Genomic DNA, 23,655 nt, shown 5'->3' on the forward strand with positions numbered 1-23,655 from the left:
TCAAAGACTTTCGATTGTGCAATGGATTTTGCTTAAACCGTCATAGAACCACTTCGATTCACTTAATTTCTCCTTCTCATCTTTTACTTTTCGCTTCTGCCACTTCTTGGCTGGATGCCTCACACAGCCCTTCGATTGAGCACACTCATGGTACCGGAACACTGTCACTGGTATTGTATCTTTCTCTGTGAAAGTTCAAACATCCATCAGCAATTAAGATTTCCTCGCGACTTCATCACACGCGTTACCAATCTTCGTTCTTGAGCTCTTTACACAATGCTGCCGCTTGCAACCTTGACTTCAACACCGACTGGTCTTGCATCGGTCTCCCCAACCCACCGGCTGGGTTGATCTCTATGGCGCTGCTTGGATACTGGAGCGAAGGACGGTACCACAGCGACTGCTGCTCCTCCCCGACTCGGTCAGCCATGCAGGAAGGCCCCGGGTATCTCCGACACAATGCAGGATTCTTCAGTTTGGTTTCCTCGTTTTACGCTTTTTAATCTGTAGAATTATGGCAACGATTTCACGCTGTGAAGGTCAAGGGTATCTGCCTCCTTGCCTTCTTGGTTTGCAGTCTTCTTCCCTCGTTCAGCTGCCATCTGGAAAATGCTGTTCATTTGTGTGCTTTGCCTCGCTCAGTGTGCTCTCGTGCTCGGCCTTTTATCCGTGTGGGGAAGCTTAATGGAAGTCAGGTGTGAGCGGTTACCAGTAATAGCCTGACCATAGTAGTGGGACATGTCGGGTACAATGCTCGGGTGTGAGCGTTTTCTCCCAGAGCGGGCTGTCCGTGCGAAAGTATTTGTGAAGGGAAAGGGGTGGGGGGAGGGGGAGCTTAAGTTTGCAAATATCCTACCGGGTAGGAAGGGGTAAAGGTGTTACAGGGAGGGGATACTGTGTATCGCCATCAGGTGTCCCACTCCCGAGGACCCCTTACCCAGGTGATCCACCCGCAGTGGTCCACCCCCAGGGTCTATATCCAAAGGCGATGGCTGTGCTCTGGCTACCTCAGAGACTCCTTCTGGTTTCTCACTTTACCAATTATGTTCTGACCTGACTAACTTTTCCCTACTTGAAACTCAATATTGTAAAGGTGATCACAAATAAGTGTCAATACTGACCGAAGACGACACCACTCAGTTTACTCACCTCCTTTATTGCTCTTGTTGAACTGAATCCTAACTTTTGATGTAATGTTACTATTCTGGATGCTCAGTCACTATCAACTTTTGTACTACAGGCCTATATTAAAAGGTGGGTTACCTAATACAAGAGATAAGTCTTGTAAAGTCCCACACACGTTGGACTCTACAAATTACTACCCAACAGTTGCACTCATTTTCTTAAAGGAAAATGAGTGACAGTACCATTTATTCAAGGGCCTCTCTGTTAGAAGGCCCAATTAACATTGCTGTGCAACACTTTAAGGCTCTAAAATGATATCATTAACTGTTATACAAGGTAATCCAAATAAATACTGCAGGAAGCCTTACTGTGATTCTAGTTAATGTTTGATGAGCAAACTATAGCTCTAAATGGATAAAGACTGATCAAAATTACCAGTGTAGGATATGCTTGCAAATATCTCCTCTTACACATTGCCTCTTACATTTTAATGCGCCGTGAGTTACAGATCATGCCAGTTACAAACTAGGACTGTGATTAAAGCGGGACAGTTTCTAGAATGAGATCTTTCACTGTAGCATTAGACCGGGGTTAGTAAAGAAGTTGTCTAGCCTTTGTCATTGTGTGAAGAGGAGTGTTCCATTCTGAAATAACATTCCAACTGCTGTAAAGTACGGCCAAAAAATGTACAGCCGTTTTCCTTCTGCGCGTCAATCAAATATGCATTCAGTGTAATACAGGTTAATAGAAAAGTCAAACGAGGAACAACATTTTGGGCAATCCCCGTGCAACAACTTGTCAGCTCTGAAAAAACATCTCCCATAGAAGCATGCCGTATCTGGCCCCTTAAAGAACCCACATAATACATTGGCAGTTGTCTTTTCTAAATAGGTCCACTAATGTTTTGGTGCAGTTTGATATGGAGCCTTTTTTCGGTAGCTACAGGCTGAGATATCAACCAATTTGCACAGATTTCATTAGCTAGTGAACTAGCTTAGTGGGTTAATGTACCTGATGCAGAGGACTGTATAATCCATGTATCTAGGGTTAGACTTCTAGCATGTACAACAACCATTAGTTCCCCTGAGATCCTTAAAATATGAGCCCTTTAGTTGGTCAACTAACCCCTGCAATAGACTTTGGCTCAAGTCATGTAGCGCCTGCAGTAAATATGCTGGCATCTAGTATATTCAACTCCTGCACCATAAACCCATTTTCTAGTCTTAACCAAAAGAGCAACCAGAGTTAATTTTAAACCCTGGTCCTATATATATATGAGTGAGAGTGAGAGTGAGAGTGAGAGTGAGAGTGAGAGTGAGAGTGAGAGTGAGAGTGAGAGTGAGAGTGAGAGTGAGAGTGAGAGTGAGAGTGAGAGTGAGAGTGAGAGTGAGAGTGAGAGTGAGAGTGAGAGTGAGAGTGAGAGTGAGAGTGAGAGTGAGAGTGAGAGTGAGAGTGAGAGTGAGAGTGAGAGTGAGAGTGAGAGTGAGAGTGAGAGTGAGAGTGAGAGTGAGAGTGAGAGTGAGAGTGAGAGTGAGAGTGAGAGTGAGAGTGAGAGTGAGAGTGAGAGTGAGAGAGTGAGAGAGTGAGAGAGTGAGAGAGTGAGAGAGTGAGAGAGTGAGAGAGTGAGAGAGTGAGAGAGTGAGAGAGTGAGAGAGTGAGAGAGTGAGAGAGTGAGAGAGTGAGAGAGTGAGAGAGTGAGAGAGTGAGAGAGTGAGAGAGTGAGAGAGTGAGAGAGTGAGAGAGTGAGAGAGTGAGAGAGTGAGAGAGTGAGAGAGTGAGAGAGTGAGAGAGTGAGAGAGTGAGAGAGTGAGAGAGTGAGAGAGTGAGAGAGTGAGAGAGTGAGAGAGAGAGAGAGAGAGAGAGAGAGAGAGAGAGAGAGAGAGAGAGAGAGAGAGTGAGAGAGTGAGAGAGTGAGAGAGTGAGAGAGAGAGAGAGAGAGAGAGAGAGAGAGAGAGAGAGAGAGAGAGAGAGAGAGAGAGAGAGAGAGAGAGAGGAGAGAGAGAGAGAGAGAGAGAGAGAGAGAGAGAGAGAGAGAGAGAGAGAGAGAGAGAGAGAGAGAGAGAGAGAGAGAGAGAGAGAGAGAGAGAGAGAGAGAGAGAGAGAGAGAGAGAGAGAGAGTGAGTGAGTGAGTGAGTGAGTGAGTGAGTGAGTGAGTGAGTGAGTGAGTGAGAGAGAGAGAGAGAGAGAGAGAGAGAGAGAGAGAGAGAGAGAGAGAGAGAGAGAGAGAGAGAGAGAGAGAGAGAGAGAGAGAGAGAGAGAGAGAGAGAGAGAGAGAGAGAGAGAGAGAGAGAGGAGTGAGAGAGAGAGAGAGAGAAAAAAACACGAAGCAACAAGGCATGAGACCATAATAAAAAGATAGTCCGTAATGGAGTGCAATACAAAGTAATATTGCAACAGAAAGAGGGAAAGCACAGTGAATGCATTGTCGTGTGGTGCATGCATTTTTGGGTGCTTATCAAAGATTGCAAATAAAAGCAAATTCCACCATTTTACAGACACTCCAGGGTGTATAGAGGGACATCCTCATCTCCATAAAGCCGTTTTTCTGAGCACTTTTGATAACTCCATATTTATTTTTTCCACTAATTTTGTATGCGTACACTATCCTAAGAAAACACTTATGAGACATCAATAGCTCCTGGGTCAGGTAAATCACTCCTGGTCAGAGGAAAATCTTCGACACACAGGAGTTACTTGCAGCTCCGGCTTCTTGAATCTGAATGTCGAACCCTGTGATAGGTATACTAAATATTTAGAAACGTAAATATGAATATCTAATGGATGCGGAACAGATGTAACATAGGCCTCAAATCCTTCGCAATTTCGCTCTCCTTTGAACCAAAAGGTTGTCACAACAGATACTTTAGGGTGTATATCCCTGATGAGCTTAAGAGATTTGACAGCTGTAGACAAAAAGGTCAGAACGGTAGGTGCTGGGCCTCTCCACCCTGAGACAGACCCAAAACACTAATTTCGTTGGGGTTATTTGGACAATTATTTTACTATATAGATTTGTTCATTTTAAGTATTATGATTATATTATATGCTTTCCCATTTTGCTAGCAAAATGAATTTGAAATTGAAAATGAAGCTGGATAAAAAATGTTTTTTTTTTTTTAAAGTGTTTGAAATGTAGAGTTAAGGACCCAATTACAGAAGAATCGTGGCAGAGAAGTTCCTCTAATTTTGTTTGTTTGTTTGTTTATTATTTGATAATGCGCACAAAACCCAGGGGTAGCCAGGCGCAGCAGGTACAAGGTTACTTAAGCTTAGGTTACATACATACGGAGGATCAGTACAGTGCATACATGTCAATACAGGCAGTTGAAATGAGAGCTAAAATATTACAATGTTAAGAGTACATGTATACAGAGAGGTAGAAGGGTAGAGGCAAAGTAGTCTTTGAACCGCATTTCAGGAGTATCACGACAGTTAGGTACAGCGAAAATTAATTGTCGTTGGACCAGAGCCAGTTTTTTTACCTTACTTCTAAAGCTGGAATAGGATAGGTTTGCTCTCAATGCAGTGGGCAATGCATTCCAAGCCTGGGCAGCTCTAACAGGGAAGCTTGCTCCACCTGCTTTGGATCGTCTAAATCTTGGGATTTCTAGCAGGAAGTGGTTAGTAGCTCTGGTGTGGTGGCTGGACGATTTTCTAGTCAGTCTGGCCGAGATGTAGGGGGGTGCTGTGTTGTTGAGCCCTTTGTGGGTGAGATATAGTGTTTTGAGAAGGACTCTGTCGCTGATTTTTAGCCAGTGGTAGTCTTTCCTGATGTTGGAAATGTGTGCTCTACGGGGTATGTCAAGGGCTGCTCTGAGAGCATTGTTTTGAAGGATTTGCAATTGTATGTATGATGGCTTTATTAGCTCCTGCATAGAGGGCAATACAATAGTCCAGCTTCGACATTACTAATGCGTTAGCTAGCGTGATGCAGTTAGTTTTGGAAAGGTAAGGTCTACAGGCCCGATTAATTTACAGGTGTACGCTGTAGAGGATGCCAATGTATTAACTAGTTTTTTGGAGGGATAGAGTGGAATCAAGGTAAAAGCCTAGTGTTTTTACCTCAGTTGCCACCTTGATTGTGTTACCATCTATGTTGAAATTGCGATAATTGGCACCAGGTTTTTTAGGGTGGAGTCGGAGCCCAAGATCAGTATCTCAGTTTTGTCGTCATTTAGGCAGAGCCCTTTGCAGCCATCCATGGTGTTAAACATATGTAGGTGTGCATACAGGTTCTGCCATTACGGTGCAGTTTTGGGAGGCGCGACTGGGCTCCCATAGAGATTGGGAGCCAGCCGGCGCCAGCAGAATAACATTCAACAGACACCAAATAGCAAACACGGCACTTCTCGGAACAATTGACAATTGATGCATTAAAGCCCACCGAGGTGGAAGCCAAGGTAGTCCCTCTGGGAACCAAATTACACAATGTGCAGGCACGGCCAAAAGTCCATGAGAGGTGGGATGAAGATGTGGACAGGACAGCGTGCTGCTGGAACATTACAGTTGTGGGGCTGGACAGAAAGGGAAGAAGGTACAGATCTAACTAATTTTGAGAAACATTGCGTCAGCAGCTACGCATGACCCAGCTTTCCAAGTTTTTACAGTGGAAAGAGCACCAATGAAACCACTGCCTCCGGAGTACACTTGCCAATCCTATTCGTGAAAGATTCTCAATTGCAGAGATAGAAAAGAGATACTGAGGCACACAAGGACCAATATCAAAATGTGTGTTGCAGGTTTCTGATCCAAAGTATATGCACTGTCGTGCAAGTGTCCCGCAGCCAAGTAGCACAATTCAAATACAAATCCGAGAACATAGCATGCATGCATTTCACATTCTCCTGATTGCCGCAGGTTGGATCAAAAGGGGCGCCAACTAGAATACTACAAAGCTGCCCTCTCCAAAGGCCAATTAATTCATGTCAGCACTGTTACATCACTGCAGTAATCCAACATGTAACTTTTATGTTCAAACGCTTTTTAAGTGGCAAACATTTGTGAGGGAGTTCAATAAAAACTGTCGGTTGAGTGCATTGATCACCTTGCACTGTTCAAACCAATTTGCTCTTCCTATGACATTATGTCCGTCAAATACCACCAGATGTTCAGCAGACAGCAATACCTCCGACGAGAAATCTACTCTGCAGATCATGAAGTCATGGATTATTCATTGCTGGGGGACAGTTGATGCAGCAGTGACCTTTGTGCCAAAGTATAGTTTCTAATATGTTAGAATTTGCCGGCTAAAAAGTCCAACAGTTACCACGGCACTGGTGTCCACATATATAATTGTGTAAGAAAGGCGTGTGCCCTTTGTCCTTCTGAGGATCTCCCCACCACCACGAGATCAGTTACCGGTGCCAGCTACTTTGAGTCTAGTTCCTTGGAGTCAGCAAGGTGCCGAAAGCTCTATGGAACAAGCATGCAAATGTACTTGTGCATGATCAAATGTCTTAACGCATCCAAGCATCTGCCTTGTAACCTGTCCAGTCATACATGTCTTTTGGAAGAAGTCATCCAGGTGGAGCAAGTCGCACTCTTTTTGTGCTCCCTAAACTTCAAGGTATTGAAAGGAGTCTTACCAAACTTCACAACCAATCTAGCTTTTATACACTCATAATTCCATTCCAGTTCTGAAAGCGCTTTAAAGCACTCCGAGGCAAACTTCCCATCAGTCATAAAGACATCCATTCTACCAGCTCTAGCAATGGATTTCCACCATAACAATACTGCATTCACTCACAAAACACTTGGGGATCTGAGGGAAACGTTTGACCCCAACACCCCCGTACCATCACATGCATTGTTGGGAAGGGTGTTCTTGGCCTTGCTCTTGAGTTGCAGTTCACGTTCATTGGCTCGGTCTGCTCTAGCCTTCACTTGTTCTAGCCTTTGTGTCTCCCTTTCTCTTCTCTAGGTTTTGCGAGTTTGAGGTGCTCCAGCGCGAGCTTCTTCCATTCAATTTCCCTGGTCTTCTGCTGCTGAGCCACTTGGGTCTTGTTGTACTCCAGCTCTATTTGATGTAGTCTGAGGGTCTCTTTAGCAAGTTGGAAAGGAGAGCAAGGGAAGAGGTAGATTCGGAGGATTTCTCTCAAAGGATTCCTCTCTGCAGAAAACATTGTGTGTACTGAGACAATGCATTTAAATCTCTTCAGGGCACCTACAGTCAACATTTCCATTTTGTATAGCATTGCTCGCAAGGTAAAAGGAGACCTTTTTGTCTAAAGTTTCTTACGGATATTTCACCACTCTGGATACTGGTTTCAGGACTCGGTGAACACAAAGTGCCGAGAACAACTTGCTAGGAAGATTTTTCCTAGGGCACTGTGGTCAAGATCCTCAAATATATCTTCCGACAGAAGTCATCACTAGTGACACCCTAAAGGCTCTCCAAGTGGCAGCTGTGGCAGGACAGCACAGGCCCCACTCAAAGAAGGTGGGCTGGGGTAGGACTCGGGTAATTCACATGTGCAGCATAAACTTTGTTGAACACCAAGCAAAAGGTTCTACAGACTATTTGTTTTAAAAAACGAATCTTTATCATGAAAAGTCAACAAGGAAAACAATACACAAACGGGTAATGAAGACTTGTAAAAACAAAGTCAACACAATGTAGCAAGTATCACGTTTAAAAATGGTTTCTTTCAGAGTCAATGGAAAAGTCATTCTGTTAAGAGAAACAGCAAGAAAATGCTTTTAGATTCAGGTAGGCAAGTTCTCAGACGAAAGGGACTACTATTGAAAATAAGGACAGTCTTTGGCGTGAGTTACTTCGGTGTGGAAGTGCCCCCAAGAAGCAGTTCCTGTAGTTCTGTTGGAGGGAGACCCTCAAGGGTGAGATTTGAAGGGGAGGCCCAGGGATGAAGAAAGAAACGAGGAAAATGCCCACCAGCAGCACAGGAGGGCAATACCCTGGAACTGGGTAAGCATTTACTGCAGGATGCATTTGGCGTATTTTTTTTTTTTTTTTTTTTTTTTTTTTTTTTTTTTTTTTACAAAGGTGGTTGCTGTGCAAGTTGTTCAGCAACCGAGGGCCACAGCGACCTCACCAGCGGCATTGCTAGGGGCGGGGCTAAGGAGGCTATAGCCCAGGGTCTTTTGGTTGTAGCCCGGGATAGAATCTCAGGTGCTACACCCAAAAGGCTAGCTAGCCCACAGTCCCGACAGTTCCAACATCAGCGTAGCCCCGGGTCTTTTCCAGAACTAGCAACACCCCTGGACTTCACACCGAGGCAGAAGGACCACACGACCCTTGGACAGGAGGATTATTTAAGATAAAGATTCCAGGGTCAGGGTTCAAAACCGGATGAGCAAATAGGAGAGGGGGCTGTGCGCAGCAGTTGTCAGTGACAGAGATCTCAGGCTGTCCTCTGGCATAGGTCAGGCTTCTGGGACTGGGGTCAGTATGAAGAAAAGCTGAAGAGAACACACAGGAGGGGGCCAGCCACGGAAGATGGACCAGCGAGGTGAGTTCTGTGGTGCAGTCAGAGTAATGGACATAGCACAACCTCTGGAGTTTCTCAGGTGAGGGACGACTGAACCTGAGAGCTTGCCCGGGGTCATATGTTGAAGATTCGCAGGTTGGCTCTCCTCAGAGTATTCAGGCTCCTGGCAGGGAAGGGGCACCAGCTTCTGTGTCGAGCAAAGCAGGCCCAGTCAGAGGCTTATTGAGATGAGGCCTTCGAGAAGGATCTGTGATGTAGTTGTCCCCACCAGATCAGGAGAGAGCACTGCAGAGGATTGAGCACTGCAGAGGATTCCTTCTGTTGCTCCTTGGAGAGGTACGCAAGGGAGGGACTGGTGTGTGGGCTTTCCCGCGCATGTGCCCTGCAAAGCTTTGAATTAACCTGCTGTGCAGAGTGCGCCGCTCCCGTCCAGAAGGTGTTGAGGAAGAGACGGGATGTAGAAGTAAAAGGGACGGCCCAAATACAAAATGGCTGAGCAGGACTCAAAAAAGAACCAATATCCCAATGGCAAAAATAAAAGGTACATTAGGCCACTAATGCAGTAAATCGGTGGGCACTCCTGGTGAAGGCAAAACTAAATTAGTTCCAACGCCTACCTCCACCCAAAAATAGGGCGTTATAATCACTCTATAGCCCAAAACGGGGTGCTTAAAAAAAGCGCCATTGTCCCATGAGCATATAGTATAGTATGGGACCAAATACATAAGTCTTGCTGCGTCAGGGAGCCCCTCTGGCCACAAACTAGGTCAAAGGGTAAAAAAATAAATAAAGAATGGAAAAAGCAAAACGTTTAGGGTGTTCAATAAAAAGGGACAGCAGAACCCCCAAAAAGTGCTTTTCTAATGCAAGATGGGAGCAAAAGCCAGCATGTGACTTCCTCCCGCAATGTGCGATTAATCCCAGGATGTCGTCACTGCTTCCATGTGGGAAGCCCCTAACCATGAGGCCAGGCCGCTACCCTATAGTCCCCCTGGAGTTGGTACTCAGCAGGTGGATCTCATGGGGAGGGGAAACCCCCTATGGGACGAGGGACGACACTTGGGAAAAATGCGGTATAGTCCCCCCCTACCCAGTTATCTTGCACAGGACACAATAACCCCACACACTTCCATGTATATCTAAAGAATAGAGAATGTCACGTCCCTAAGATACACAGACGAGGAAGAACAAAGAACAGGCATGACTAATACTGGGACGAGGAAGAAGTGCGGAGCAATGTGGATTACCCTACCGAGCCAGTACAAAAGACACTAGTCAATTTGTGTCAAGTTGAATCAAACACAAAGAGAAGGACTTTCTAGAGAGACCCTCCAAGCAGGAGATTTCAAACTCTCTGGAGGAGCAGGGACACCGAGAGCAGATCATTTGCCTGTCAGAGAGGCACCCCTAACCAGTCTGCCGTGGTTCGAAGATGGAGAGAAGCAGACTCCTGGGCAACCATCTGGACAAGTAGGCTGAAACACAGGGTCTGGCCGAGACGTGCAGACCAGAAGCAGGGAATTGCTGCAGAGCCGCCACAGTCTTTAAAACAAGCAGACGCTGGCCGCGAAGCCAGGAAGCACCCACAGACAACCTAAGCTCACCGGTAAGCCTTCCGTAGAGGTCAGTGACAGTAAACAAAATAGGGTCTGGAACCGTGGCAAGTTATGTGCCCCAAAGGGGATCTTCATAGTCACAGTATCCGGCGAGCTAGTAACCCAGGTGAACATAATAGGAGAGGAACCGAGTGGGAGTCTGGGAGCCACACCCACAAGTCTAATCAAGCCCTCCAAGATCTTCACAATCACAGTACCTGGCAGACTAAGATCCCAGGTGAACAGAAGAAGCCAGTATGAGTCAGGGACCCATGCCCACAACAGAAGTCAAGGCCTTGATGAAAAGAAACTATCCTGAGTAGTAGTAGCTCAAGTGAAGCATCTGTGGATAATGGCAAAGAGAAAAGCACAATACCTCATCTATCTACAGTATCCTGAGAAGTAGTTAAAAGCCAAGATGTGGAAAGACATTCTCTTGGCACTCGAAGAAGCCAGAGCCAGACCAAGATAAAAGATTCATTTTTTCGATTTGTTTTCTTTAAGAACTTTGTATCCTTTGGAACTTTGGTTTGCACACCATTTGGATCCTTAAGTCACATCTTGTAAAAGAGCTATAAACTGAGGGAGGGCGTAATTCCCTCAGGCAATGGGAGCCCTTCTCCTGGACCAAGAACAGGGGTACCAGCTTTAGTTAAAGTGTAAGGGACAGAAATAGGTTATGGACACAGGCGGTGGACTACTTACTTTGGACAGACATCCTGACAGAATCCTTCATTTAGTTGAGACAGGGAAACCCCTCTTGGTATTGAGGAAAGTGAGGTTTTTCCTTTTCTTTTTTTGATGAACACATGTTTATGCCAACCATTGCACCACTCCTGTGCCAGTCTCCTCCTTCCGATTGCTTACAAATACCATTCACATCTATCATTTTTTGGGAGTGCACCATGCCTGCACAATGGAACAGGATGAGCTAAATGTGTACCAATACTCATTTGGAGCTCTGTTCTGAACTTGATGGGTCTAGAATTCTTACCCGCAGTCGTCCTCCGTACCCCTTTAAACCAGCCCTCTGCTGTTGCTGCACACTACAGTGTTAGATGCCATTCCTGTGGCAGCGAATTTGAGTATTGAGAAAAGGGACTCCACAAACCCTAGCACAGGCTCCCAGAGACAACTTGTACTTCAAGTAAAAAAATAGATCACTACACTCATGGGGGAAAAGTAGTGCTGTAGGCTCACAAAGTGCAACTACACTGAATAATCCACTCCAACACAATTGCTAAATAGAATCTTCAACTAATAAGTTCCAAAAGGGGCGACAGGCCACTATGTAAAATTAGCTGCAAGATCTAAACACTGGCTTTAACCTCATGAGCTAGAAGGGCATTTACTAAACTGGGACACCACCAAAACAAGCTAACAAACGTTGATCAGTTACCTGTTTCCTTACGCTGCCTCTTGAGGTCGGCCTCTTTTGACTCTGGGTCTGCTCTTCCTCCAACATTGCCATTGGTCATAGTGTCCAGTTTACGTTTAGGGAATTGCTTACGTGCTGATGAAGGAATGAAATTACAAGCATTAGATGCTTTCAACCACGGAGTCTTCGAAGGTTTCCCCAGAGTGGGCATCATAATCTGATTTAATGCTCATTTGCTAGATGCAATTCTTCACCTGTTCTTCGCTTGGGGATGCCAGATGGTGATAGGACCGTCGGGTCAGAAGATAGCGGGCTTTCTCCAGATCGGTCACTGGCAGGAGAGGTTATTTCTCGGGAAGGCTCGGAAGGTGGGGTTTTTACTGCAGTCAAAGGCTCCTGTGAAATAGAACATATTTGAGGGAGCAGAGTTATTGAGAATTCCTCTTGTATAAAGAGTAGTACTCACTATGATAACCCAAATATCTTAAAAAAAAAAAAAATAAATAAATAAACTGTCCCTCTCCAGTCGATGTATAATAGCAGACAAGAATCCAAACTTCAATTACAAAACATGGGGCTACCAAATTTAAAGTAGCCAAGCTCAACAGAACGGTTGCATTGCAATAGTTAAAGTAGAACATAAAGGGATACTGTTAAAATGACGTAACAGAAAACCATGTCAATAAGACTGTTTTTACATAGGTTAAGTGAACCAAGATAACAAACTAAAAAAATTGTATAGATCGCGCACACCCCTGAGGCCTCAGGACGCTCACATAAACAGAGAAAACGGCAAGAAGCTGCATACGCAACTTTAAGAGACTGGATGTCAGAACATTCCAGGATGGCAATTACAAATTGTCAATTCAAATAAATATCAAAAAGAACAAAGAAACACTTTGTCACACTGATCTAACAATGCTGGACCCCATGCATGAATTGCACAAATGTGCATGGCATATCTGGGAGGTGAATTAAACAAGGGCAGGGAGAGTAAAGCCTACTAGACCAGCGTACACTACATACTGTACCAAACCTGCAAGGAATCAAAAAACCTACATTTTTGGTGACTTTGCTGGGCCTGAGGGATGTTTATTAGCGTTATAACAGGACATATTGTTGCAGATTCAGTCTTCACAGCAAGCAAATACGTTTTGAGAGAAGTACATGTTCAATTGCCATAATCAGTGTACATCTTGGAGAACTTCTGTTTTCTTTTACCAACTAGCACCCCCCCCCTAAAAGAAAATGGAAACACGGATTCTGGACATTGATTACACCACACAAAGAACTTTGTTACACACACTCAAATTCATACAATCATGTAAATGCAGCTTTTAACCAATAGGTGATTTTGTGTAGTACCCACAGAAATCCAGCTTCGGCCTTTGCACCTACTCCACACACAGCCCCTTATCACCAAGCATTTGCTTAAAAAATGGAATACTTAAGATGCAAAGAAACTGCTAGGAAACCTCAAGTAAGGAAAGGTCAGCATGCTTACCTGCTTCATAATGTTCTTAAGTGGGGTCTTCACAGATTCCTCCTTTAACAATTGCTTTCCATCTTTGGCTGGTGTCTCCACTCGAGTCAAATTTGGACTCTTATCTTGCATTTTGCCTTCAGTCTCCATCGATTCATCTTTCTTGGACTGCTTGGATGGTGCATTGCTCTTCTCCAAAGTTCCCTTTTCCTGCGACTGGGCATCTTTCGCTGGCGACTCACTCTTTTCCTTTGCACACTCTTTTTTCTTGGGTGCTGGCTCAGTTTTATCTTCCACCTCCATCGGCTCCTCCTCTGAGCTGTCACTTTCTATCGCACGCGAGTATTTCTTGGTTGAGGGGGCAGTTGACGACTGCACTCCATTCCTCTCTTTTAACGGCCGCTCAGATTTCCTAGAGCTAGAAGATCACATGGACAAAGGGAATTCATCGAAGGGTATCATAGGCACTTGCGCGAAAGTGAGCAGCTACTATCAATAACTATTAAAGGCATTGCCTGAATTATCTGCTTAGCATAAAGCTGAAAACAATACTCCAAACAATGGCTTTTATTTTCATTAGCATGTATAGAGGTTTTGTACTATGGAGTGCAGGTTGTGTTTGGTTAGAAGCACATGCAGAAGAGGTGCGGTGTGGATGGAGGAGTGGGGAGAAAGGGGCTCAGACATCTGGGGCCATTGCCGCACGCTAAAGGAATATAACTTCCCTCTGGACGGGACTGAGCCAAGAGGGGAATTGCTGGGGAAGTCAGGTTTAGCCCCGATTTGGATAGTGAAGCTCAGGAAAGGAGGAAATAGTGCCCATGCCATCTCATGGACGTGAAACTGCAGCCTTAATAAAATAAGGGATGATAAATAAGAGTACAGCACTTGAACTTTAGCAGTGCAAAGGTAAAACTGGGACTACAAGCATCACCCATCAGTGGAGGTAAGCAGTGGCTATTAAAAGGGAAGGGGGACAGCAATTTGCCTAGCAACCCAGCAGTCTTCCTCCCCTACCCCACCTTTTATTGGTCAGGCAACACAAAGGCTCAGAATAGGTGATGGGGTAAGGTGTCCATGCGAGCTTCAGACTGGCTGCAGTGACCGTGATTGAAGATGGTGGCCCTTCTACTGAGACTACATTTATGGTGCCAAATAGGCAAGCCCCTATATTTACTAGGGGTTCAACCACTAGACCTTGACACATTAAAGGCCGTCCTCATGAAGATACTGTAGTGGAAGATAAGTAGATTATCTGCACCTGGGAAGAGGACTGTTGAAAGGAGGTAATGACAGTACATTGTGGACAACAGAGGCAAGGTGACTTTAAAAGGCAGTTACCCTGCAAGAGGAGATAATGGCGATTTGTGCACAGGAATTGTAATAAAGGATGGTGGGCAGTTCATTTTGCGTGTCTGGATAAAATTGAGAGGGGGCATTAGGTTCCCAGTGTACAACATACGCACTGTATACAAGGAGGGTGTGATCACGAATACTGCTGGGGATTTATGGGACGGTTCGCCACTGAACTCTGTAAACCAGACTGTTTGCCAGGGGATGAGGAGTGCTAGAACATGTTGAATATGGAGAATATCCTGTTTGATTGTGAGGTGTTCTGACCATATAAAGCCACTTGCCGATCCAGTTCTCGATGGTATCCTGGATGAGGTGGGAAAGTAGTTTATGTAAATGCTAGTTAATTTACAGCATTATATACACTTCCCATGTGCATTTTGAATCCTATCATTTGAGACTGTCTTGTTGTGATAGAATAGTGCCTAGAGTAACACCCCATAGCAACTAAACATGCAAATCAGGGTAGCTTTGGGTTGCCTAAATTGAAAGTTGTGTTCGATGCGGAGGGCAAAGAAAAAAAGCAGCACAGTTTTGGACAGTGTGAGGGTCTGCTTCTCTTAGCTTATGAACAACTGTGAGGATGCAGGTATTTTATTAGAAGCAGAGAATGTGTGTTGGGTGACCGATTATGAATGTATAGCAGAAACTAGTTTTTCAACAAATCCTGCAGTGTTCAAATCAGAATACACCACCATTCCTTCGAATGCATGGGTAGATTTAGTTTTCAATGGACTTAACACGTGACACGACACATTTTGGCAACCTCGCAATCACTGACGTCCGCCACATTCAAACACCACAGGTCAGATCCCAGCCTTTGTGCGGGAATGCATATTCCCAGCAAAAACCCAGAGACACGCTTTCCTATTAGTCTTATCCAATTAAATTCAGAGAAAGCACAACAGGGTCAAGTAAAAAAATCCTGAATGAGGCTACATCGGCATCATCAGTTGACCATTCAAGGTGGATTTCCTTGCCTATCTGACAATCGGTGAAGTTGAAAAAATCTCCCTGCATGTCTGCGTTTGCATCACATTCACATTCACACACACACACGGCGGGACAGATGTGGCCGTAGTTCACAGACCCTGTGCTGGATTTTAAAAGAAGGCTTTTAAGTTACCTGCCAGGTACCAGGTATAATCCAACTAAAATTCTGTACACTGCTAGTACTGCGCTCACAGTTGTGTTACAATATACACGACAAAACAGCATACTGGTTAGAGACCTAGGGACTCTCCTGGGCACATCAAAATCAAACCGGATTATGGCTCAATGAAATGTTGCAGAGCTGGTAAATGAAAATATACAAATCACAAGGGCCGAATGCTACAGTCCCAGCTTAGTACTTTTGATCCAACAATAGGGCTCGTAGTCCAGCAGAGATGTTTGGGAGTACAGAGCACCAGGAACCGAGCCCCCTAACAAGAACAAGGACATTCAACATTCCAGGCCGCCATTACTGTTCCAGGGTGTGGCCATGGGGAGGAATTGGGCGGGGCTTTCACCACTACGTGCAACTTTGCCGGTCCTCACAACATCCCGGATGAGGAGGACCGGGCCGAATTGGCCAGGGACAGAGAACCAACCCTGCGAGGTGGGAGGGTGATAAAAAAAAGGGACGCAGGAAGTGTGGGTTATTCTGATGCGGTCAGAGGAGGAGGGAGGAGAAAAATGAAAAGACCAGCAGGAGGAAGGAGCAGCATAGGGCAGTGGCGATTTCTGGAGAAGGGGAGGTTATTAACTAATGAGTGAAAGTGGTACTGCGTTGAATGGGAGCGAAAATCCGGCGGGGTGGGCGTAGGCAAGGGTAGGAGGGCGGATTGAGTAATACAGTGGAAGGAGTAGTAAGAAAGAGGGCGGAATAACAGCAAAGGGTGGAAGCGAGGACAAGAAGGTAGGAGGGACAGAGGAGGAGTATAATAGTGGCAGGTGGATTGAAAGGAGCAGTGTAGTAGAGAAGAGAAGGAAAGGAGATCGTGAGATGAAGCCTGAACCAAGCAGGGAGTCTGCAAGGTACAAATCCCACATCCCTCTAGATAACTGGCTAGTTTAGTCCCTGTGGGAGGTTAGTGAAATAAGGCCAAGTGGCCTTAGTTTAACATCTCAGTTCAGTTAGCGATTAGCATACTGAGGGTGAAACAATCACAATATACTAACCGGTGCCTTAGGACATCTTGGCTAGGGAGGTGTAAGAAAGGGACAGCCATGTGGCCCACTGATATTTCAATAAAAACCCTTGAACCGTCTGATATTTGGAGTGATCATAGTGCCATCCGTGTGGGGGCTGGAAAGTGTATGTGTGTGCAAACAGAAGCAGGTGTCTAAATCAGGCAAGCCCAACCACACCCGCTAAGAGAAACAGTAAGCAATTACAACTATGTAAAGAATGTGAGCGGCGGATTGCAGGAGAAATCTCTGCATTACTACAAGTAAACAATCAGAAGTGCACATGCTTTGCAAAGGCTAATTCCCAGCTCTCACTTTGTCCAGAGATAAAGAAATGGTGGAAGGCGGCACAGAGCTGCTTGGTGGCAAGGGGTGGAGGATGAATAGGTGAGAATAGGACAGCCGATAGGTACCTTCTGGCCTCCTCGGTTTTGGGACTTTTCACAGTCACCGCCTTCTGATCCCTCTCTTTTTTTCCATCAGCCCCAGGCTTGGGCTGAAAGAATGACCTGCCAGAAGGGAGAAGGAAAGACCATAAATAGTGTTCTATAGCTGTGTCAAGCATTTGAAAAAAACAAGCCTTACTACTGTTTAAGAAGCAGGAAAACACACTGTCGTATTTTGCAAACTACAATCGGTCTAAATGCTAAACTAAGTGCATAGGACATGGTTCATTATACCCGCACAAAACCAAAACATTAAAAGCCAGGCTTGGTGTAAAATGTGTGTTTGACAAGGGACAAAAATCCATACCTGCTTCTGGTCTAAAATACAATGTCAGGGCTCCTGCCTTTATCACAAGTACTCAATGAGGATTAGTGTCACCTTCATGGTTCATGCTGTGTGAACCATGCCACCGATGTGCTGCTTTGGATCAACCTTAAATGTACCTGTTCTATCTTACTAGACTTAATATGCCCTCCCCACACCGACCCACCCCACCAATGCACAAGGATGACTGCATACCATCTTCTCCTAGGACTTAGCCCACAAATAGATCCCATCACATGTACCAGAGCGAATTTCTGGCCACTTTGCTCAGAATTCAACACGCCACTTACACCTCCCTCCAAATGCTAGATTTTTACGTGCAACTCTGCCTTGCTTACAGTTTTTGCTCAGCTAGTCCATTATATAAACCGCCTGTTACCCATCACGTAGCCCTGACCAGCAGGTAAGCAAGGCTTTTCCCGCACTATCCATATAATATACATGATACATTACTCACTGTAATCATATTTCTGATGCTTGTATCTGCTTGGATTCACCTGCTATGCATAGGCCGACATCTAGTGGTAGCCGTGGAGTATTACATTTTCTATTTTTTTAAACAGGACGTCAACAGTGCGTGCCAGTAATACTATTCCTACTGCGACATCTACTGTACCCATGGTCCTTCACGCGTCAAGGTCCCCCAGATTGTTTTGTTTCTGACATGAGGTAGCATGAAGTGTAGAGTGAGCACAGATGTGATGAAGCAGATGAGAGCAGATAAAGCCAGAGAAATATCTATGCACCTTCTGCTCAACAGGGGAGGAAGGGTGGGCGCATGTGAATCTAAGCAGATTCAAGCATCAGAAATAGGATTACGGTGAGCAATGTATCCCTTCTGAGGCTTGTAGATCTGCTTAGATCACATGCTATGCATAGCTTAGCGAGCAGCGTCTGGAGAAGGTGGTGGGTTACGAGAAGGTACAGCAGCAAACAGATGTTTTAGCACTGCCTGTCCCACCTGTGCATCTGCTTTAGAGTGTGTCAATGCAGTAATGCTGAGTAAAGTATGTATGGAGCTCCATGTAGCTGCTTTGCAAACGGTGTCCAGCGGGACGTTTGCAATGAATGCCAGAGTAGCTCCTGTACCACTGTTAGAGTGAGCTCTTGGTGTGAAAGGCAGAGTCTTGTTTGATAGAGAGTAGCAGAGTTGTATGCATTTCACTTCACTGGAGATGGCATTCTTTGAAACGTGATCACCTTCCCTGCCAGGTGCCATGGAGACAAACAGTTGTCTTGTTTTGTTTACATAGTAAAGGACCTGGAGTTTTTTTTCTGCTGTGCTTGAAGGGTTTTGAAAGAAAGTTGGTAGTTCAATGTATTGGTTGACATGGCATAGGTGAACACCTAAGGTGTATTCTTAGCACCAGTTTGTCTTTGTGGATAACAAAGAAAGGGTCTTGCACTGACAAAGCTTGTAGTTCACCGACTCTTCTTGTGGAGGCGATAGCCACCAGAAAAGCAATTTTATATGTAAGGTGTTGAAGGCTGGATTTCTGCATTGGCTCAAGGGGGGGGGGGCTATGAGCTTTGCAAGTATCACATTTAGGTCCCACCCTGGAGGCGGGTTTGAAATGGGAGGGTGAAGTCTTTTTACTCCCTCCATTAATGCCTTAATGACAGGGGTGAGCAGGTTGTAGGGGCACAGGAGTTTGATTGGATCACACATAGCCAGTTTGCGCAGCAATGTAATCTCGCCCACACAGGAGCAACTGGGATTAGTGTCACTTGTTCCTGGTGCATCTTGTTCACCAGTTTGCTCAGTAGCGGTGTTGGGGCAAAAGCGTAGGTAAATTTCCCTGACCAGTTCATCCACAGGGCGTTCCCATTGAACCTGTGTTGGGGGAAACCTGGATGCAAAGTCTGGGCATTGCATGTTTTGGCTTGTGGTGAACAAGTCTTAAAGGGGGATAACCCCATAGGGAGAAGATATCGTTTAAGAGGTTTGTGTCGTGCTGCCACTCGTGCTCTTCGGGTAGAGAATCTTTGCTTAATGAGACTGCCAGAGAATTGAGTTCCCCTGGAACATGTTGCGACATTAGGAACATGCCCCACTTGAGTGCCCACTTAACATAGACTGGACAGACTGAGTGTGCGTCCCCTGCTTTTTTAAAATGTAAAACATCGCAGTGGTGCCGTCTATGAGGACCTGCACCATCTAACCTGACCAGTGCATTTGGAATGCTTGTAGGGCTTTGAGCACTGCAAGCAGTTCCAACAGGTTTATCTGCTTTTGGGCTGTGGTCTGTGTCCACAGGCCGTGCGCTGTGTGGTGAAGGTAATGGGCTCCCCACCCGGTGAATGATGCTTCTGTTGCGACAACTGCTTGCACTGTAGGGTTGTGAAAGGGTTTTCCCTTTAACAGGTTCGCCTTTGTCCACAAACGTAGCGCTTGAACTAGGGATAGCAAAATAACCCCAAGGTCGTCCCATTGACCGCTTGCCTGAGACCACTCGCTAACCACTCTTGCATTGGACGCATGCGCAGCCGTGCGTGCAGAACCAGGTAAATGCATGAAGCCATCATCCCGAGCAAACGCATTGCTTTGCGTACGGTTATTTGGCGACCGGCTAGATACTGAGGTATTTGCAGCAGTATGTATTGCACTCTTGTTTGATGGAAACACTAGACACTCCTCTATCTTTATGTCAGCTTCTAATAACTGTTTTGTCTGGCGTGGAACAAGACTTGATTTTTTCTCGCTGATTGAGAATCCCAATTGGAACAGGAGATTGTTCTCTGGGAATTTCTCAGTCGTCCCGATAAGGTTACACAGGGATTGATTCTCTGCGTAGATATGTTGCTACTACCATTAGTACCTTGGTGAATACCCTTGGAGCGCAGGCTATGCGAAGGGTAGCACCTTGAATTGGTAGTGTTGGTCAGCTATATTGAAGCGCAAGAATCTTCTGTGTGCTTGGAACATTGAAATATGAAAGTATGCATCCTTTATATCCAAGGTTGCCATATAGTCCTTCCGTTTCAGCGCATGGATTACTTCCTGTAGCATCGTCATGCAGAATATTTGTGGCTTGACATATATGTTTGTAGGGCAAAGGTCTAGGACAGGGCGCATTGCTAGATCTTTCTCGGCACAAGGAAGTACATTAAATAAATATCCTTGTTAACCTGGTTTGCCGGGACGATTTCTATTGCGTCTTTGGTAGCAGTGCTTTGAACTCTTCCAACAGGATGCGTTGTTCTTCCTATGAAGTGCGTCTTTGTCTTGGCGGGTGTTTGGCTGGTGTTTGAATTAGCTCTATGCAATACCCCCCTGCCACGATGGAAAGTACCCACTTGTCCGAAGTGATCCCCTCCCATGCGTGGGTAAATATGAAATATGACCTACTGGAGTGGCATGGGAGGGAACCTGTAGTGGGTAGTCATTGCTTAGGAGGGGTTGAGCCCCCTCTTGAGGCGAAGGATCTGACCCTACTCCTAGACCTTCTTTGGCCTCTTTGAAAACCCGGTTGAGAGGACTGCCCTTGTGAAGAACCCCAGCATGCACCTTACCCACCCTGGTTGTAATTAAACTACTGCTCGGAGGTCTGTCCTCTAAACCGGCGAGTGTTTGAGCACCCTCTCTGCCCAAAAGGGTTTGTTGTTAGTGAGTTGTCCAAGGGATTTGAGTGTATCATATTCCCCTTTTGCGCTTTTACTTGCATCCTCCACTGCTTTGCCAAATAAACATGCCCATTGAACCCAACGCTTTAAGAGGGAAGTCTGGGTTTCTAGTTTAAAGCCAGATTGACTGAGCCATGCGTGGCGTTTTATTAGTGTGCCTTCTGCCACGATTCTTCCTGCATTGTCTTCTGCGTCAGTTATTTTTAAGGATGCAACTGGCTACCTGTTCCCCCTCAGCAACGGTGAGTGAGCGCTGTGTTTTTAGGGGCTCTGGGACGGAGTCCATTTGTTGTGCGATCTCGTCCCACTTGTGGCAATTATAGCTGGCTATTTGCATTGTGTTATTAGCTATTCTGGTTTGATACGCTGCAGAGGAAGCTTCCTTCCTGCCCAGGGTGTAGATATTTTTACTCCTCTTGTCAGGAGGGACTTCAGTAGAGGCCAGAGGGGTTCCCGCTCTTTTTCTTGTAGTGGCAACTACTATAGAGTCGGATTTTAGCTGCCCACAAATGTATAAAGGGTCTGAGATGGCCGGTATAAACACATTTTCAATGCGCAGGTTGACTGCCCGTGTCAAATTGGGTGTAAGCAGAGAGGGCTGAATTCGTCTCTGGGCAGATTATAACAGGGGGATAAATTGAGTTGCCGATTATCCCCAAGGATGTCCTCCACGTAGTCTGTCGACTTGAGAGTCTATTTTGAAGTGTTCAGCGGCCTTTAGGAGCAGGTCATTATATTGCAGTTGGATATCTACCGGGGAGTCAGCCACCTGTTGTGCGTTGTCATCTGGGGACTGCATGACGTAAACGTCCTCATAATATTGGTCCAAGTACCCCTTGTCCCCTTGGTCCTCTGGGTCTGTGTAGGAGCAAGGGTCCTGTGCGCCTTGAGTGCTATAATAAGTGTCCCGACACAGGTCCTGATGTGATGAGGTGGTACGCTGTCCAGGTGGGCTTTTTTTGGCAGCGGGCTGAGTGTCTGCTGCCCCTCTTTTAGTGACTGCTGCCATGCTCTGTGGGGTCCCCTGAAGGTTGTGGAGGAACTGGACATTCTCCTCATGACCCCATCAAATTGTTCTGTGGTCCATTGGGAGGAGCTAGGCAACAGAGGGAGTAGGTGGAGGTTCTAGGGCAGGGGTCTTCTTATGATGCACAGCTCCTGAAAGGGTGTCCTAGTGTAATCCCTGCTTTTAGTAGCATGTAACTTTTTAACCTGGTGCGTCAAAGATTTTAGATTTTTCAACGTTCTGGTCTTTAGTAGGGTGTCGGCAATGTATTTTTTTATTTAACTGGCTACATTTTGAGCTTTTGGAGCTTTTTCACCACCAAGGTCATCGACGTGTCTTTCGACGCCTGGTCGTCGGCACCCGAGGACTTGCCAGATTTAGGCATGTGTCGGAAATTGCCCGTCGTATGGTGATCGCAACCGCAATGGGGACAGGGAATATTTGGACCTTCCCCCTCGACGTCGCTGTGTGGCGTATCAGTCGACGACGTGGGCGGCTTTCGGACATGGGGGATGTGCTTGGTGTGATGTGACTTGGAGTGCTTGAACCGCCAGGTGTCGTCGGCTTAACAGAAACGCGGGCGTGCCTGTTTGGGTCAGAGGCTTGCACGCAGGAATCCAAATGGATCCCGGTCACCCTCGGCGTCACTTAGGACGTCGATGCTGCCATCGCTGGAGGCTCACTCGACGTCCATGGCGGCCTCATTGTTTAGTCTTGCGGCCCTAACATTTTTGGCCTGAACAGTTTGCAAGACATGCACTGTTCTTCGGCATGGTCCTTTGGGAGACCAAGGTTGCGCACACAGTGCAAATTCTTCCAGTTACAGGAAGAACAACATTTAAAAGCAGTGTTCTCTATGACATATAAGGATGGCAGCCTAGCAAAATAAATTGGAGTAAAGTTAATATACATTCACTTTGTGAGACTGGAATATGAACCTCCCCTCGCTCTCCGTACTGTGCAGGGAGGAGGGCCTTGAAAGGCCGTAGACAAAGGATAGTCGAGAAGAGTCGCTGTTGTCGATGAATGGACTGATCCTCGAAGCCATTGCCGGAGATCTCACGGTAAACAGTTGTCAAAAGGACAGAAAGAAATACCAAGATTAAACTTTTACTAAGTAATGGCGTCAGCCAAGAAGGCACTCTGCGATATGCGTCCAACTACGATGGTGGAAAAAAACTATCTGGGGGACCTCGACGCGTTAAGGAACATGAGTACAGTAGACGTAACTAGGGATAGTATTACTGGCATGCCAGGTCGACGTCCCTTTGAGTTTTGAAAACAAAAAATGGAATACTCTTCCACGGCTACCACTAGATGTTGGCCTATGCATAGCATGTGATCTAAAGCAAAACCAAAAGCCTCAGAAATTATATATTATATATACACACATACATACATACATACATACATACATACATACATACATACATACACACACAAGCATTTTGCAGTTTTCCTTCCTTTTTCTTTAATTGAAGAAGTCAGCATGGCCCCGACATCCCAAAAGAATGAAAGGTTGGCTGAGCTAATGTACACATCCTCAATGGCTTCTTTGTAACACTGAACACAGTTGTATGGTAGATTTCAACCAGTCCTATGGTAACTGCAAAGGGGTGGACAAATCGTCACAAGCCACTGAACAGTGACAAAGGATGATTACTCCGCAGACTTCCAATAAAAGGCATTTGAACCTCTTG

General features: G+C 45.7%; 1 protein-coding gene across 1 annotated transcript in view; it reads right to left on the bottom strand.

Moving 5' to 3' along the window:
- LIG1 (DNA ligase 1) overlaps nucleotides 1-23,655 on the bottom strand; it is an 876,776-nt gene that overhangs the window by 772,956 nt on the left and 80,165 nt on the right. The window contains exons 3-6 of the mRNA XM_069637540.1: nucleotides 16,968-17,063; nucleotides 13,051-13,447; nucleotides 11,801-11,942; nucleotides 11,568-11,681 (exon numbers count right to left, since the gene is read on the bottom strand). Coding sequence (XP_069493641.1) covers nucleotides 11,568-11,681; nucleotides 11,801-11,942; nucleotides 13,051-13,447; nucleotides 16,968-17,063 — 749 coding nt within the window. The remainder of the gene's footprint in view (nucleotides 1-11,567; nucleotides 11,682-11,800; nucleotides 11,943-13,050; nucleotides 13,448-16,967; nucleotides 17,064-23,655) is intronic.

This window comes from Ambystoma mexicanum, chromosome 1q (genome assembly GCF_040938575.1).
Source record: "Ambystoma mexicanum isolate Mex_15411 chromosome 1q, UKY_AmexF1_1, whole genome shotgun sequence".
Lineage (NCBI taxonomy): Eukaryota > Metazoa > Chordata > Amphibia > Caudata > Ambystomatidae > Ambystoma > Ambystoma mexicanum.